At 36.6% G+C, this 17,485-nt stretch overlaps 1 protein-coding gene across 1 annotated transcript; it reads right to left on the minus strand.

The window, feature by feature from the left end:
• Positions 1–3,082: 3,082 nt before the first annotated feature.
• LOC102077547 (adhesion G-protein coupled receptor G2) lies at positions 3,083–14,396 on the minus strand. Its single transcript, XM_005447749.4, has 14 exons — positions 13,573–14,396; positions 13,316–13,389; positions 11,927–12,002; positions 11,578–11,719; positions 11,193–11,309; positions 9,982–10,107; positions 9,639–9,684; positions 8,564–8,658; positions 5,953–6,083; positions 5,383–5,651; positions 5,204–5,300; positions 4,851–4,980; positions 4,273–4,429; positions 3,083–3,805 (listed from the first exon to the last, which is right to left on the minus strand). The coding sequence occupies exons 1-14, from the start codon at positions 13,608–13,610 to the stop codon at positions 3,696–3,698; spliced, it is 1,608 nt and encodes a 535-aa protein (XP_005447806.1). The 5' UTR covers positions 13,611–14,396; the 3' UTR covers positions 3,083–3,695.
• Between the last annotated feature and the right edge of the window lie 3,089 nt (positions 14,397–17,485).

Below are 17,485 nucleotides of genomic sequence, written 5' to 3' on the forward strand. Positions count from 1 at the left end.
ATGGAGCTGCAAAATACACTGGGAGAACTGCTAGGGACAGTGGGTCTCAGAAGGGTTATTTGTTGTTTTTGTTAGTTCCTGGAGCCAAAGAAAAATATTGTACCAGCTGATGAATGTAAAGATTTATACACAAAACAAGGAAACGAAATGCCAGTTAACGTTTTTTTTTCCCCCTTTTTTGTGTAGGTTGTCTGTGCAACCAGTTAAAATTAAAAACTTAGATAATGTCTTACACTGACTATTTCATAGTGTAACCTTCAGGTGCTTTATCCAAAGTAGACTTTATCACTGTGTTAATTCAGTCGCTAATTATATTCACACTATTCACTCACTCTGTCTTTAGGGATTCGCAGCTCTGGAGGCCAGGATCACTGAGTTGGAGACCTGACTTTGCACCCTTGAAAAACCCAGCTAGCCAAGCTCTGTAGCCTGGGAACCTTTCTGGGGGAAAGCTCTTCTTGTTAGGAGAGATGGCAGCCATCCCACTTTAGATGGAGCAGCTCTCATTTCTAGAAATCTGGCCAAATTTATTAAAATTCCCAAAAAGTGACTATCCAGGCTTGGGACTAGGAGTTGCAGTCTTACTTGCCTCTCTACAGCTTGTTATCTCCTCAAACTCCCATCCCCTTAGACACTGTGTCTGCTCCCAGACAAAAAACAAACCAAAAATCTGGAAAAAAACAAAACAAAAACAAAAACTATTTAAACACAAAAAGTCAGTGGCTAGGGGGGTTGCGGCAGTCTTCCACTCAAGCTTTTTAATCAACCTTGCTTTCTGCCCAATGCTCCCTCTAAGCCAGAAGGGAAAAAGAGGGAACAGACACATGTAAAAAAAAGCTCTTAAAACATGTGGTTATACCAATTGGGCTTTCATCAAATCAGCAGAAAAGAAGATCAGACTCCAACTAGGGAAGATCAGAAGGACAAACGGAACAATATTCTCATCCCCTATGCAGCAGGTATATCAGAGAAACTCAGGAGAGTCTTCTCCAAGCACTACATCCCAGTGTACTTCAGACCCAGCCACACACTCAGACAAAAACTGGTTCATCCCAAACACAAACTCCAAAACACAAAACTTAGTAACATAGTGTATATTGTACAGCGCAGCGTGAAATGCTCAGACCTCTACATTGGAAAAACCATACAGCCACTTTATCAACGCATGGCACAACATAGAAAAGCCACCTCAACGGGACAAGACTGTTCATCTTTATATAAAGGTCAAAGGTCACTCTTTTGAGGATGCCAATGTTCTCATTTTGGACAGAGAAGACAGATGGTTCGAAAGATGAGTGAAAGAAGCCATCTTAACGTCCACTCACGTCCTGGGCCTTCTGACCTTAGGAAATCACATGATAGAGTGGGGGTTGGTTTCACAGTGGGTTCAACTGAAACCATTGTGACCCACACAATGGCTCACACTTTGGCTTGTGTGATTAGGTAAAGGATAAATAGGGGGTCCATAACCCTATTGGGGACACTCCCACAGGGCTTAAAATCTGGGACTCTTCACAATTGCTCTCAGAACTGAAGAAGCTTCTCAGATGAGAGGTGAAACATCTTCAAGGAAACTTAAAGAAGTCCAGATGCTTTTCTTTCCAAGCTCCTACAATGACCTGGATGACTGAGAACCTTCACAGACAACAAGACACCTACTTTACCTTGTAGGCATTACTTTGGCTTCCAATAACACCCTGAAGAATCTTGGAGTTTTCTTGACCAGGATATGTCCTTCAATGTGGATATTAAACAAATATATATGTAGCACTACTTTCTTCCATTTGAGCAATATCTGTAAAATTAGAAACATCCTATCTCAGAGTAACTCTAAACAACTAGTTCATGCATTTATTACTTCAATAAGATGGTTTCCTGAATGGTGTCAGCTTTATCTCAACACCTTAAGTTTCTGTGCTATGCTGTGCCATCACTAGTGTAGGAAGACCATTCCCCAAACACATTCCCAAGGAGGTAAGGGGGTCTTCTCTCTGTTTGTGTCTGCTAGTGTCTGTCTTTCAATACTTTATTCTAAAATACATATAAGTAAATGTCCATCCATCCATCCATCCATCCATCCATCCATTCGCTTCCGCTTATCCTTTTCAGGGTCGCGGGGGGCGCTGGAGCCTATCCCAGCTGTCATAGGGCGAGAGGCGGGGTACACCCTGGACAGGTCGCCAGTCTGTCGCAGGGCCAACACACAAGGACAGACAACCATTCACACTCACTCGCACATTCACACCTAGTGACAATTTGGATTATCCAATTAACCTATCCCCACAAGCTGCATGTCTTTGGACGGTGGGAGGAAGCCGGAGTACCCGGAGGGAACCCACGCAAACACGGGGAGAACATGCAAACTCCACACAGAAAGACCCTGATTCCTAGAGTAGTTAGAAGTGGAATGGGAGACACTGACTCACTCAAACAGCACATCAGTGAGTGCTTTTTCTTCAGCCACCCATTTCATTCACTATGTGTTTATACACCTCTCTGCATTTAATCATTAGTTATTATTCATCTCTGTCTCTCTTCCACAGCGTGTCTTTGTCCTGTCTTCTCCCCTCACCCCAACTGGTCGCCACAGATGGCCGTCTCTCCCTGAGCCTGGTTCTACAGGAGGTTTCTTCCTGTTACAAGGGAGTTTTTTCTTCCCACTGTCGCGAAAACAGTTGCTCATTGGGTGTCATATGATTGTTGGGCTTTTCTCTGTTTACTGTATTATTGTAGGAGTTTTATTTTTTGGGATCTGCTCACCATGCTGAGTTTAATGTCCGGGCAATTTTAGAGAAGGTGATTCATTTAGGGGCCTGAATGTGGTTAAACCAGCTTCCTATCACCAAATACACCAATAACCTGAGGCAGAAACACCAATGTGTACAGAAAGAGTACAGTTTAAACTTGGACTATCTTTTGATAAAGGCTATTTACATTAGCCACTTACATAACAGTCATATTCAAATTTCAGCCTGTTAAAGAAGGTTTTGTCTTTATAGCTGCAGTTGGAAATGCTATCTTTACATGTTCAATAGTTTAAAACATCAGGCTGCAATATGACTGCATTCATAAACACAGTTTTTAGTGAAATGTAAATCATGTCTGTCAGCAGGAGAACAATCACATACAAATATATTATGATGAAAAAACAGCAAAAGACTAAAATTTCTAGATTTTATTGTTTATGTTGACATTCACACTCTGCTAAACTCACAATGTATGCAAATACATGTTCAAATATACAAGATTTTATTGAAAGGATTCATATATTTTATCTTATACATGTGACAAGAAGATATAGGTAAGAAGATAAGAAGATATTTCAAATATCATATGAAATAGGATATAAGTATACAGCAAAACACAACAGTGGTGGTGTAATCTGCATGACAATATCAAAATTACTCAGGTTACTGAAACCAGTGGCAGTTGGATCAAGCAGAAAATGAATGAGGATGCATCAGCATTTTCTACAGGAATTATTCTCCCAACTTTCACTCCCAGAAGTGCCCTATTTTACACTGCATGTATAGTCTGTTATAATAACAAAGCATCAAACATAACATTTAAACAGTCCCTTTAAAAATTTCACAAATATTACATTCATTTAAATATTTAAAATCAGTCGCTGTGAACAACCTAAAGCAGAAATGATAATATCAGACAAAAATTCCACTAACACAGTTCTTAAGCTGTTAGTTTTTGTTAAGCTTGCTGTTGGGGGAAGTTACTTCACTGCTTATCTTAGAGGCTGAGCTTTTACCCTTTCTCAGTGACTTCACAAACCACAGGAAGATGAAGAACCCTGCACAGCATACAGGGGGAGAAACGGTGAAATAGGTTTAGGCTGTGTACAAGAAGTACAAATCATGCAAATGAAACTGATGTCCAACTCTTTCAGACAACATTACTGTTTCATACAGAGTATAAAACAGTAATGTCAAAATCTGCTCCAAGTAGCAGGATGTATATTAATATTATGCACCACTCAGTTAATCCCACCATTGTAACATTCCCAAACTGGCCTATAAAATTTTTTATGTTCCTGTTATTACGTGTTTATGAGCATAAACAGGTTTAATAAACCTAAAATAAGACCCCCACATATGATTTTGCAAAAAATACCATATATAGCATTAAACACCAACCATTTCCAAAATGTATTGTTACCCTGACACTGCATATACATGTTAAAAATGCCAGCTTCAGCACTCACAGTGACCATAGTTGTTAAAGAAGTGAGATAAATGAATAGGAGCAAACTATACTGACCTTGCAGTGAGTTCAGAACACAGAAGAGGTAGAGGGCAACAGTGGTCAGGTAACCAAACGAGAAGAAAACCAGGCCCCAGGTAATCCCGAGCAGAGTGCTGACACCCAGCAGGGCGCAAATTGCTTTCCTGACTTGTTTTTGGTGAAGCTGCCCAAACTAATTTGTCAAATACACAATGAAATATGACACAGTAGGTTATAAACAATCTGAACCTTGAACTGTGTATGAACAAAAGCTGTTCTTCAGTGTCTAACCAGTATGTCACTTGTTTTTTATAGACAGTGTGTGTAAAGTTTTAAGTACTGACTTTAAAATATTACTGGAACGTAAACAGTTTATATAAAAGCCAATCTGGCTTTAAATAATCTGAGATTGATGTGAACAATCCATCATGCAGTGTTTATTTCCTGTAAAAAGAGTCCTTTAAAAAATTAATGAAAATGAAATGAAAAATATCTCACTGTTCATTGTTGGTTTGGGCTTATCAAGAGATACAATGTTGTGGAAGGATTTGGAAATTATTGGAAATATCAAAGGTTAATGTTCATTTAAAAAAGATTACAAGAATAACTCATACCTCTTTGTTATACCCAACATTCAAAACACGCTTGACTGTCACCATAAACATGGTCATGTTAAAGAGGAACACCATGGTGAACAGTCCAGTAGTAGTGACCGCCTTCACTATTTCATTAGATATATAGCATCTACAGAGAAAGGAAACAGACAGTGATTTCATCTTACAAAATAAAATAAATATATACTGTGTATGTAGATGACTCAGTGTATCAGCTTTGCTTTATATTTTTTTCCATTTGTTAATTTAAAACATTGAAATATATATTGAAACTCTAATACACATCCAAAACAGTTAATAAGTCAACATTAATTTAATTCCTAATTTTACACACTTAAAAAGGTTTTCCTTACATTTTAGTGTCATCACGGTTTGACCTGTCTAGAGGGACATGGCCATAAAAGCGTCTGTCTATGATCATCACCACTGACACAATGACTGCAGGAACACCTGAAACACAAGAATTGATTAGTCACTCACTCAAGTTTGCTGACTAATAACCACAGCTTCCTGTTTGAAGGATTCCACTCACCCCATCCCACCAGACTGAGTTTGAGAATGTATCTGCTGACAGAAATGTTGAAGATTTTGACTAAGAGAAGGTAGAGGTGGAACCCCTCCAAGGCCATCCAGGTGAAAGTGGCCAACAGGGAGTAGTGAAGGGCAAGAGCCATGTAGAAACAGAGCCAAGTGGAGGGGTGTTCTGCCACTGCCTGACTGGGCAGGAAGTGCAGGTTGAGGAGTATCAGGGCAATGACGAGACTGATGTGGATGTTCATAGAAAGATCTTCTCTGAGTGTCCTGTTAGACAGAGAAGAAGGGATCTGTTGTAAATGAGAACTTTCTATCGGTCATATCTTTATCTTTGAATTCAAATTTTACAAAAGAATGAAAAAAGATGACCGTTGCAAAACACAGATGGTGGGAGGAAAATTGACAAAAAAGGAAAAAAAATGGGAAGAAGCAAAAAAACCCCAAACAAAACACATTGGTGCACAAATGTGCTGGAAAATGGAAGTAAATACAACAGGAATACGAGGTGGAATTTACTAATTTCAGATCCTGAAAAGGCGAAGAATACAACCAGAGAAGAATAAATTACCTGTTTGTGATGAAAAGTAAAACGGTGATGACCAGGGCAACAAGAGAAAAGCTACAGCCAATCATTGTAATGTATGATAGTATTTCCATGTCTTTTTTTGAAAGAACAGCACCGCCCCCAGAAGTAGAAGCCTGTAGAGAAATATGTATTCATGTTATCTTGTCATATTATTAGCCATTTGTCATTCAACAGTTTTTAATTCACCAGATGTTTACCTTTACTATTTCTCACTTTGTGCTTTTGCTATTTTTTATACATTAGTATTTTTTAATGTAGTTAATAAGGCATTTAACTACATTAACAATAGGCATTTAAAATTGAATACATACTGGCACATTAAATCGGTTCCACCTCTGCTAGTTTTAACACCACACTGCTAATTTTACGTTAATGTATCAGTAATAATAACCTCACAGTAAGTATACTAACAATAATTTAGCTTGTAATTCTTTAAAATTGAACTTTTTGGGGGGTAAATAAAGACTTTGCATGGAACTTTACAATTACTCTGTTTTTTCTGTCTTTGTTTTTTTTGTGCCATTTGTGCCATCTAGTGGTAGAAGTATGCTGTGGACGTTAATTACACAAGAAAGGATTTGAATACTATATAATGGCCTATTTCTATACATATGTACATACATACATGTAATATACAAGTGCAGTGAAATATACCAGGATGCAATAAAATAAAATTCTGCCGTGTAAGCTACATACATACACAAAAGAAAGTCAACTCTATTTAGAGAAACAAATTAATCCCAGAAAACTTTAAAAACACAAAGCTCTTTTATGGAATATGTAAGAAATTAAATATTCAATGTTATTTCAGGGTCATCAATTAAAATAGCAAAAACACAAGAACAGGTTTGTTTTAGTTTACAAATGTTTGGGAAAAGGTCCAGGCATTCAATATCATGGCTCGCTCAAGGAACTCAACCTGCTGGTGCTGTTTAAGTTTTAGAAATACATCTGTGGCTTCCAGCAGACAAACTTCTTATTAGGCTGGATTGTCATGGTGGAAAATATGGCATTGCAAAAAAAGTAAAAGTGAAATAAGTCAAATAGTGTCTGACTAAGCAGTTAAAATTAAATCAATAAAAAATACATGGGAGTCGTGTCGGTTTGTCGAAGTTGATGTGTTGCCAGGCCTTTTTGAATACAGTAACTGTGATCAACATTTTTGTTCCAACTATAGTACTTTATGCATGTGGCTAGACACAGGTCACCTATGAAATGCACCAGAGGTGGAGGAGAAGAGAACTTGCAGGCTTTCATGTGCCATGGAGGCAAACTTTAATTCAAGTCTGCACCTTCGGACTCAAGATATGAAAGACTATACATATGTTTTATCATCTAAGGTGTCCATTTCACCAAGGAAGCAAAAATGTGAAGGAAAGAGACAACATAAATGACTCTTTTCATCACATTTTAAATTCTCCTCCACAGTAAATAGTTGTTAAATAGATGTGGACACCAGCTGAGGTAAACAGCAGACCTACACTCACTACGAATTACTGGTAGCCAGAATTGTTTGTCCTACAGCAGCCACTACAGTTAACTGAGAAGGGTAAAAAAAAACCCAGTGTGGAGTCTACTGTCATCTACTTGTGAGATTTTACACACTATAACTTTAAGTTTCTAAGAGGTCTGCTTTCAGTGTCTGAGCAGATTCTGGGCTGTTTCAATTGTTATCATTTTTTCCCCTCCATTCTTTCTCTTTGTTCTCAGAGAGGTGGACTGCCACAGTCAGGCTCTTCCCTGTACAAACCTATTTTTTAACCCTGAGTTTTGTCAGAATTAATTAAAAAACAAAAATCCCTGTCCACATGAAAACACAAAACAATGATCTTAGTTTAGGGCCATGCCTCAAAATATAATTTGGACTGAGTTCTGGACTTTGGCTGGAGTCTTTTCTTTTTCAGTCATTCTGTTATAGATTTGATGTTGTATTTGGGATCATTAGCCTGCTGCATGACCCAATTTGGCCAGGCTTTTGCTAAATGGCTTTGACTCAGACAGGTGTGCTTTTTTATTGTAGGGTCTTTACCTTACAAGATAACCTTGAGGTGCTGTTTTTGTCATTTGACAAGCCTATTTGGTTTGAATTGAATTGAACTGAGTTGAACTGACTTCAAAGCGCCCAGGTCTTGTTACTCCTAAACAAGCCCAGATGATCACCACTGTGTTTGTGCTGAAATGCTATGTTTGGTTTTCTTGTGCATTAACAGCTCCACCTGGCTTCTACTTACCCTCTTAATTCCTATGGAAACAGTAAAAGTTTCCTTAGTTACAAGACTGCCCAGAGTCATGTCAAGACTTTTTTTTAAATGTGATTTATAAAGAACACAGGGCTGAATTTAGCAATAGACCTCAAACATGACACTATACACATACTTCCAGCAACGGATCTGCTACCTTTAGAGCAAATTGGATGTAACATTTTATAGATAACTCAAGATGCAGATGGCCGATGGAGACATTTCTTAAAGTATTTGTGCAATTGTATGACTGTATTTTGTTGAGGAAAGGCTCCTTGGGTCTCAAGATATTGCACTGCATTTTGTATACTGAAACACAAACAAACAAAAACAAAAAAAACAAACAATCCTACCATGAGCACACCGAAGTATGTGAAATGGTTACAGGAACATGTGATATTATCCTGATCATGTGTCCAAATGGTGTAGCAGCCATCTGTACTAAAATCTGGCAAGTCAAACAAAGAGATGTATGAGATGCTGTCACATTTTTTTTTAGCTTGATTGATTGATTGATTTTATTGATTAGCATTTAAATATCTCAGTGAATACAGAATACAAAATAAAGATTACCACAAAGCAAAAAATCATGAGACAAGGCTAATCAAAAGGTATTGGCTGAAGCATTTGCTTATTATGCCAACCCTTTTAACAAAAAATCTTTTGCATGCAGCTCCTGTACACAGGGCTCGAAGCAAAGAATAAAACAAAGCAAAAACAAACAAACAAACAAACAAACAAACAAACACAAAAAAAACTTTCCACCTTAGATAACTACATCAAAGCAAAACAATCAAGAGTTTCAGAATTATTATTTTTGCTCTTTTCATTCTTGATTAATATATTTTTCTAATACTCTATTTTTAAACATGTTTTTAAACAAGGAAAATGAACTACACCTTTTTAAATCACTGTCATAACTATTCCACAGGTTAACTCCTCTAACAGAAACACATCTCTGCTTTATGTTTGTCCTTATCTTGTTTTTTTTAAAGACATCTGTTCCCCTTAAGTCATATTGACTCTCTCTGACTTTAAACAGCTTCTGAGTTCTGCGGCAAAGCAAGTTATTTTGTGCTTTATACATTATCTGTGCCATTTTATATTCGACTAAATCATAAAATTTTAGGGTATTCAGATTAATAAACAAAATGTTAGTTGGTTCTATATAGTTTGATTGATTTATAATTCTTATAGCTCTTTTTTGTAACTTGAAAATAGGAAGAGTATTTGTTTTATATGCATTACCCCATATCTCCAGACAATAAGTCATATATGGAAGCAACAGAGAACAATAAAGTGTGTATAATGATTTTTTGTTCAGGACATGCTTTGTTTTGTAGAGAATAGCAATTTCAATTACATCAACTCATTCAGAAATATATAATGCTGAGTGAAACCAGACAAATGACATGCTTGGTTACTCACTGTTTGTTGAAAAATTTAAGAAATGACAGGAGGGTCTCTGGGTTTGCTAAGACACAAAAAGACAGAAAGAAAGAAAGAAACAAAACATATGTTTATATCTGGTTAATAGTATACATCTATATATTTCTACTAATGTTTACTGATAAAAATCTACACTTCTACTTTTACATGTAACTATATATGAACTATATTAAATATTATAACTCAATATATATAATAAATACTACATTTTTACAGTAATTTTTCATAGATCAAAATACACAATTCTTTTGTGTTGTGTTTAATAATAATGATATAAAACTATTGAGCGAAATAGTGGAATAAACAATTAAATTGTAATTACATTTATGTCCTTGTTAAATTTCATGGTGATGTTGACAGGTTGCTGAAGTCCCGATATTTCCTGGCCCTTCACACTCAGGATTACCATTCTTCTATCATAAACTTCAAATAAGGCTCCGGCATCACTCTACAATGCAACACTTTGATCAGTTGGTTTGACATTTTCTCCAATACAATTTATGTAATATTTTCTCATTATTCTGACTGTCTGAAAGGAAAAAAGCAACTCAGTGAGCCAGTTAATGTGTAGTGAAAGTCATTTACATCTTAGTAAAAACATTCCTTCCTGATGTACCTACCTGGTTATCTCTAAATCTGTATTATTTACATTTTGATTTACATTTTGCAAAGGGCTAACTATTTATACAACACTGTGGTTGAGTACCCCTTCCTCTTTTTAAAACATTTTGGTCTGCATAACATATGAACATGGTGACCAACTTTTACTGTTCTGAACATATTATATTATCATATTTTGTTATGAATCAATATGAGCACTTTTATCTTTCAGTGAGAGCTATGGCATATTAGCTCATTGGAACATTTGTAACCAATTATTTATTTAAAATAATAACATAATAATAATAATTTAAACACATCCTCTTGATTTACTCATACATAGCATACTGGAAATAAAATGAAGCTGACATTGGTGGAGTTCTCCTTTAATCATAGAAAATAGTGTACACAATGTTACAGTAGGCAGAGGGAGGAACTATGCTTTTTACTTGAAACTAAAAGTGTCACAATATACAAGTGCTAATGAAAATCAAGATATTTTAAATTGAAACAGTGATATGGCTTAATAATACCCTATACACATAATAACTTCATGAATATTTCTGTTGATCTTGCTCTTTTTGTAAACTTTATATAATTCTGGTTATACAAAGTCTCACCACCTCCGTAGACTCACACTGTTATTGTAATTAACGTTCATAAAAAAAAGACAAAACACGCAATTAAAAAATACAAAATTTGCTAGCATTAAAAGCTTTATTAGCAATAATCGTATTTTCTATGGACAGTGTGAAATTATTGTTATTTTGATACAATACAATACAATTGTAATTACTGTGTTACTCTGTGGACTTGACATAACAGCTGAAACAAGCAAAACATGACAAGTTTGGTATACATTCACCAGTTTTGGACTACAGCTGATTGCTGCTATTTAAGAGCTTTAATAAATGTATAAATGAAATGCCTGACCTTGTTTGTTTCAGGGAGCTTAACGTTGGCGAACACAATCTTGTTCGTTGGTCCAATATTCAGTTTTTCCGGGAGTTCAACACTGACTGTCGTATTGGGGACATCCTTCAAGCCTGCCTATAATATTGTAAGAAACAGAAAGAGAAGCTTTATTTCTGTTTTCGATATCTTGTAAAAATATTTGTGAACAATACGAGGGAATAATATTACTTGTTTGTGGTGCTTAAGGAAAAGCTGAAAGCTAAGGCATAGCTGTACATAATTTAGAGCTATTTTATTTAGATGTTGCTGAGATATTTCTGCATAGACCACAGTAGTGATGTTGATATTATTGGAAATCTGGAAGTAAGTATAAAAGCCACTGAGATTTTGACTTTTTCTTTACCTGTCTGTCACTGGCATAAAGTGTAAGGCTTTTGAAGGGAGCAGTCGGTATAAACAGGAGAGCCACAATATTTCCAAATGATATTGATATAGTCGAATTTACGTCTATGTTCTCAAGAGTCTTTTCTATGTTCTCCAAGGCTCTTTTGGAAAAAGACAAAAAACATTATCATGTGCCATTTTGATTTAAAAACACATTTTAAAAACATTTACTCTTTCATTAATTCCATAACATAGAGTAACTTAGCTTTAAATTAGATTTTAATCACAGTTCTATGCAGCTTTTTTCAAATTACTTAAGAATTATTAAGAAAAGAAATCTATTCTGTAATAAGACTGAAAATATTTACTTGATAGTCTGTTCATAGCCTCCAGTTCCTGAGAGGTTGAATGTATAATTCATACATTTCTCAGCATCAGGGCTCGCTGTAGAGTAAAATAAAATAAAAATATTAAGACCCCTTTAACAAGTTAAGAACCACACAAGTCCCCAGAATATTCCAAAGTTCAGCTCAATGTGCTCCTTACATGCATTTTATTTTACACTTTTTAACATTTCACATGCTTTAATACTCCACTGAACAACTTGGGGTTCAGTATCATTCCCAACAATGCTTAGGTTTGCAGATCGAGTGCCACCAAACAATCACTATCCTGGGATATCTGTCAGCGGAACCAGACAGATCCCTAACTCCAGCCGCTAGAGCTGGCAAAATCAATCTTGCAAAGACTCCAATAAAGCCCACTGGATGGCTTTGGAAAATGTTAAGTAGAAGATATTTAATTGTATTTTCATTATTTTTACATCTTTTCCTACTGATTAAGACCTCTCCCATAGCCATTAATGCTACAGTTTCACTGGTCCAGCCCACATAAGATCAAAGCAGCTCTTTTGCGCTGGCTATATATTTGAGCCCTGGAGATGCGCTCTTTCAGTATCTGTAGCTTTAAATGCAAGTGAGCTGGAGCAACCCACTGCCACTTACCATGAGAAGGACAGTCATGAACAATAAAGTCTCTTAAATTTCTTGCTGAATTATCACAGGTGAGAAATATATGAATCTGTTAAAGTGGCTCCAAGGATTAGGGTCTCCTATAGGAGAGTATAGCTGAGGTTGGGGAGTCTTGTAATGTTATGGAACATATTCCGTAGACTATTTTGATGCCTTTACAGTATTTGATCTGTTTAACATTTTTTTTTAACAAACATAAAATTTCTACCCTGTGGAAACTCTTTCATTGTTCATATTCAAAACCAACCCCGTATATATGGGTAATAAACATGCTGGTGGACAGTGTGGATGGCCTACTTTGTTTATCATAAGCAAGAAATAGACAGGCATGCTTAAGTACTAGCAGGAGGAGATACTATATTTAAAGGTATCAAGTCACTAGTGAACAAGAAAGGCATGAGGCTCATTCTTTGCTCCTTCTATACCAGAATCTTTTATGCTAGATGGCTTAGATGCATTTACATGTAAATGTGTTAGCAATGTCTCTTTGTTCCCATGACTACTTTCATGTTGGCTTGAAATAAAATATCACCTTCTTAAACATGTATGTTTAAGAGGGTGAAATTGGGGTGATATATAGGAGAGGCAAAGCATGACATCAAACGGTGGACCAGTGCGGCTATTACATGTTTTGCTGTGATATAAACAAAGTTAAAAATGTATATTATCTCACTTACCATTTACAGTTTGTAAGTGGTTTGGTGTAGTAGCATTGTTAATACTTACCTGACACAAAGTTCTGAGAGAACATGTCATGATACACAAAAGACACCAGACAAAATAAGATCCACCACTTCATCCTGTAAGGTTAAGAGGATTTATTTAGATTAAAAAACAAACGAGCAAACAAAAACTGCTTTACATTCAAATTATATTTGTCTTTAAAACATTTCATGAGGCATAATAATGAAATTGGTTAAATTATTTACATTGACATTATTCGTGCATGTGTTTGTGTGTATCATTAAAAAAGCATAGCCTACCTTTGCCTGTTGCTGAGTTGCTGTACAAATAATTTCATCTGAAAAGAATACAGGACACGGTTGAAGCCACAACTGCAAAAAAAGCAAATGAGTAAGCTTACTCAGCTATAATGTTTGCATTTACAGTTTATTTCGAAGTTGGCATGACAATATGTAAATGACACTGTGAAAAAAGTAGAGGCAGTGTCAACTGTCAAAAGGCTACAGTATCTGTATTTACACTCTTCTGTGCCATTAAGTCTATAGTAAAAATATGCGGACATTGAAATTGTTGAACTAAACACAGGAAACTGCACATAGATTGTATCCACATATTCAGCACAAAGTTATGCTTTTAGAAGTCGGTTTATCCTGAATCTGAATTTTTAATTTTCCTTTTCAATATCATAGGTCATTGGAGACTGCACATCAGTTTGTCACCAACAGAGATGAATTGTGGTTCATGTGTGGAACAAAACAGCTGAAAACTACATAGCTCTGACTTCCACAATAAAGTAAATTATGTGCTTTACAGCTGGACAAATCTCCTTGGCCTCCTTGGTCAGACCCCAATTACAATGTCATGTACACAGACCCTTGCAGTTAAACCTCAGTCAACTGGACACACATTACAGTATTACCTTCAAACACAATGTAACTAGCTAGATGTCTTATTGTAACCATGGTTTTAGGGTGGACACTTTTATCAAACAACTACTGGTAGTTTAACTTACTGTAGGTGCAAAAAAAGAAGATAAAAAGAGAGTTTATTAAATAGACTCTCTTTAAAAAGAGAGTCTATTTAAAAGTAGAATGGGAGGCAGAGCCTTCAGTTTTCAGGCCCCTCTTCTGTGGAACCAGCTTCCAGTTTGGATTCAGGAGACAGACACTATCTCTACTTTCAAGATTAGGCTTAAAACTTTCCTTTTTGCTAAAGCATATAGTTAGGGCTGGACCAGGTGACCCTGAATCCTCCCTTAGTTATGCTGCAATAGACATAGGCTGCCAGGGATTCCCATGATGCATTGAGTTTTCCCTTTCCAGTCACCTTTCTCACTCACTATGTGTTAATAGACCTCTCTGCATTCAATCATACTTGTTATTAATCTCTGTCTCTCTTCCACAGCATGTCTTTATCCTGTTTTCGTTCTCTCACCCCAACCGGTCGCAGCAGATGGCCCCGCCCCTCCCTGAGCCTGGTTCTGCCGGAGGTTTCTTCCTGTTAAAAGGGAGTTTTTCCTTCCCACTGTCGCCAAAGTGCTTGCTCATAGGGGGTCATATGATTGTTGGGTTTTTCTCTGTATTTATTATTGTGCGATCTACTGTACAATATAAAGCGCCTTGAGGCGACTTTTATTGTGATTTGGCGCTGTATAAATAAAATTGAATTGAATTGAATTGAATTGAATTGAATTGAATTGAAGAATAATTTACAGTGCTGTTTCAGTATGGAATTATTTCATTATAAAAGTCTAGCGTGAGAAAAAACATTGTGAAAAATGTAAATTCAGCAAGCAGCCCTCATAAAATGCACTAAGAAAACATCACGCAAATGTGAGTGCTGCTTTGCATATGCTGCTGCAGCTTTATGTGTGTGGGTACTTGAATGCGCTCAGAGTTGAACCTACAAATATGAATCAACTCACTTTTGTCAGAAGTGGAGAATGAAGGCAACAGCGGTCCCCGTGGTAATTGGAGGACTTGGGGCAGTGACCCCAATCTTGGTGACTGTCTCCAGCACATCGCAGGAACAACATCCGAGATCAATATGCAAAAGAGTGCAGTCCAGCAAAGATACTCTGCGGGACCCTCAAGCTCCCAGGCCTCTGGTAGAGGACCTAAGCTAATTACTGCCTCATATATCCATGATACACACACACAACAATACAGGTTACAGTTCACAACCCAATAATGCTGTAAAATAATATTCTAATTGAATATAGGCTGTATGGTGGAGAGTCCCAAGTATTTAAACCGTAGTGGGTGATGTCCTTGAGGGTCATTGACCCACAATTAATCATGTGTGTGTGAAACTTAAAGAAGCCCAGTCACTTTCTTTCCAAGCTCCTTAGATAAGCATTTCACAGATGTTTCACTACATACAGCTACTTTCAGTACTAGTAGTAGTATTAATAGTTCCCTTGAGCAGTCACTTCCTTCCTTCCTATTAGACCCGATTCTTTTAAAACTCCCCCAAAATGTCCTTCTATAATCAGTCTGTTTTAAGGCCTATGCATTATAGTCCTTCAAGCAGGCAGTAATTAAACCATTACTTAAAAGTCATCACTTTACCCAGCTTCTGTGGAACAGAAGTCCCAGTTTTGATCTGGGAAAAAGACGCCCAACCTTTAAGATTAGGTTTAAAACTTTCCTTTTGGATAAAGCATATACAGCAGCATGTGTGTGTTTGCCCTTTCCTGAGTTCCTTTTTTTTTTTTTTTTGCATGTTTGTCAAATGTTTCAGATCATTAAACAAAATGTAAATATTAGACAAAGATAATACAAGTTAAATACATAATGCAGTTTCTACATGATGGTGTTTACTATCAAAGAAATCCAAACCTTCATGCTAAATGGCCCTGTGTAAAAAAAGTGATTTCCCCTTAAACTGACTAACTGGTTGGGCCACCTTTAGCAGTAAAAACTGTAATCAAGTATTTGCAATAACTGGCAAGGAGTCTTTTGCAGTGCTGTTGAGGAATTATGGTCGACGGATTTTTGTAGAATTGTTGTGATTTAGCCACAGTGGTAGCTTAACCTCCACAAGGTCTCTGGATATGAAAATCATCAGTTTCACCAGCAAAGTGACACAGAAGCACAGAAGTATAGAAAAGTAAAGTTTGACTTGGAGGTAGGGATAGGAATTGAGAACTTGTAGAGAACTGGTTCCCAGTAGTTCAGTTCCTTGCTTGCCTATCGATTCTGCTTATTGATTCCACTTTCACTTGCACAACTATCAACTGATTTCAGCTGAGTTCGTGTACTGGAGGAGGAAAATGCTGGCTCAGTTTGCAGCGTAATATACGATAACAGAACTTCAGCTCTTTGCAAGCACCTGCTCAGCCAGCGTGCTAACTCTAAGCTAGCCAAGAACACAGAGTTATGTTAAAGCTGAGTGAGCACTGATCCCAGCTCAGCAGCCAGACTCTGAACTTCCAACAGCTAACAAAAACAACGATGAGCAGTCAGGCAGCACCCTCCATTTCTACCTGTTTATATTTCTAATCACTGTGGCAATGACTTTGAAGTCTCTGCGCTGGTCATCTTTTGCTGTGTACTGTTGGATTTGTGTTCATACCTAAATAGTAAGAGAAAGATTATATGTGACTTCATTAAGATGGGATTTGTGTTAGTGTGTGGCACTGTGGCCTGTAGGTTTATACTGTTAACTGGTAATTATGAGACAGTGTGTTTCAGATCATTTTATGGTGAAAAGAAAAAAACTCTAATGACTTGTGTAACAAACCAATCTCTCCCAGGAATAATTACGTAAGATAAAATAAGATGAACCTTTATTAATCCTACAAGTGGGAAATTTGCTTGGTAACAGACTGCATTACTTTTCCGAAATGTTTTCTGTGTTATATGTGTAATACATAATACAAGAATCAAATCGATAGCGATAATGGAATTGCTAAAATCTTACTACTACTTGAAAATCTTTTTTTTTAAAATCAGGCTATTTTCATTTACCACTTGTAACGGCAGTATTCATATGCCAGTTTTGTTGTTATAGTTGCAGCTGGAAATATTATCTTTACATGTAAAACAGTTTAAAACATCAGTGAGCAATATAATGACTGCAATCAAAAATTTCAGTGATATGTTGTAAAACAGGCATGTCAACACAAATATAATCACACACAGATGCCATGATGCAGAAATAGAAGCTGAAGCTGTACAATTTCCAGCTTTTATTTTTTTACATTAACAT

This window comes from Oreochromis niloticus, linkage group LG1 (genome assembly GCF_001858045.2).
Source record: "Oreochromis niloticus isolate F11D_XX linkage group LG1, O_niloticus_UMD_NMBU, whole genome shotgun sequence".
NCBI lineage: Eukaryota > Metazoa > Chordata > Actinopteri > Cichliformes > Cichlidae > Oreochromis > Oreochromis niloticus.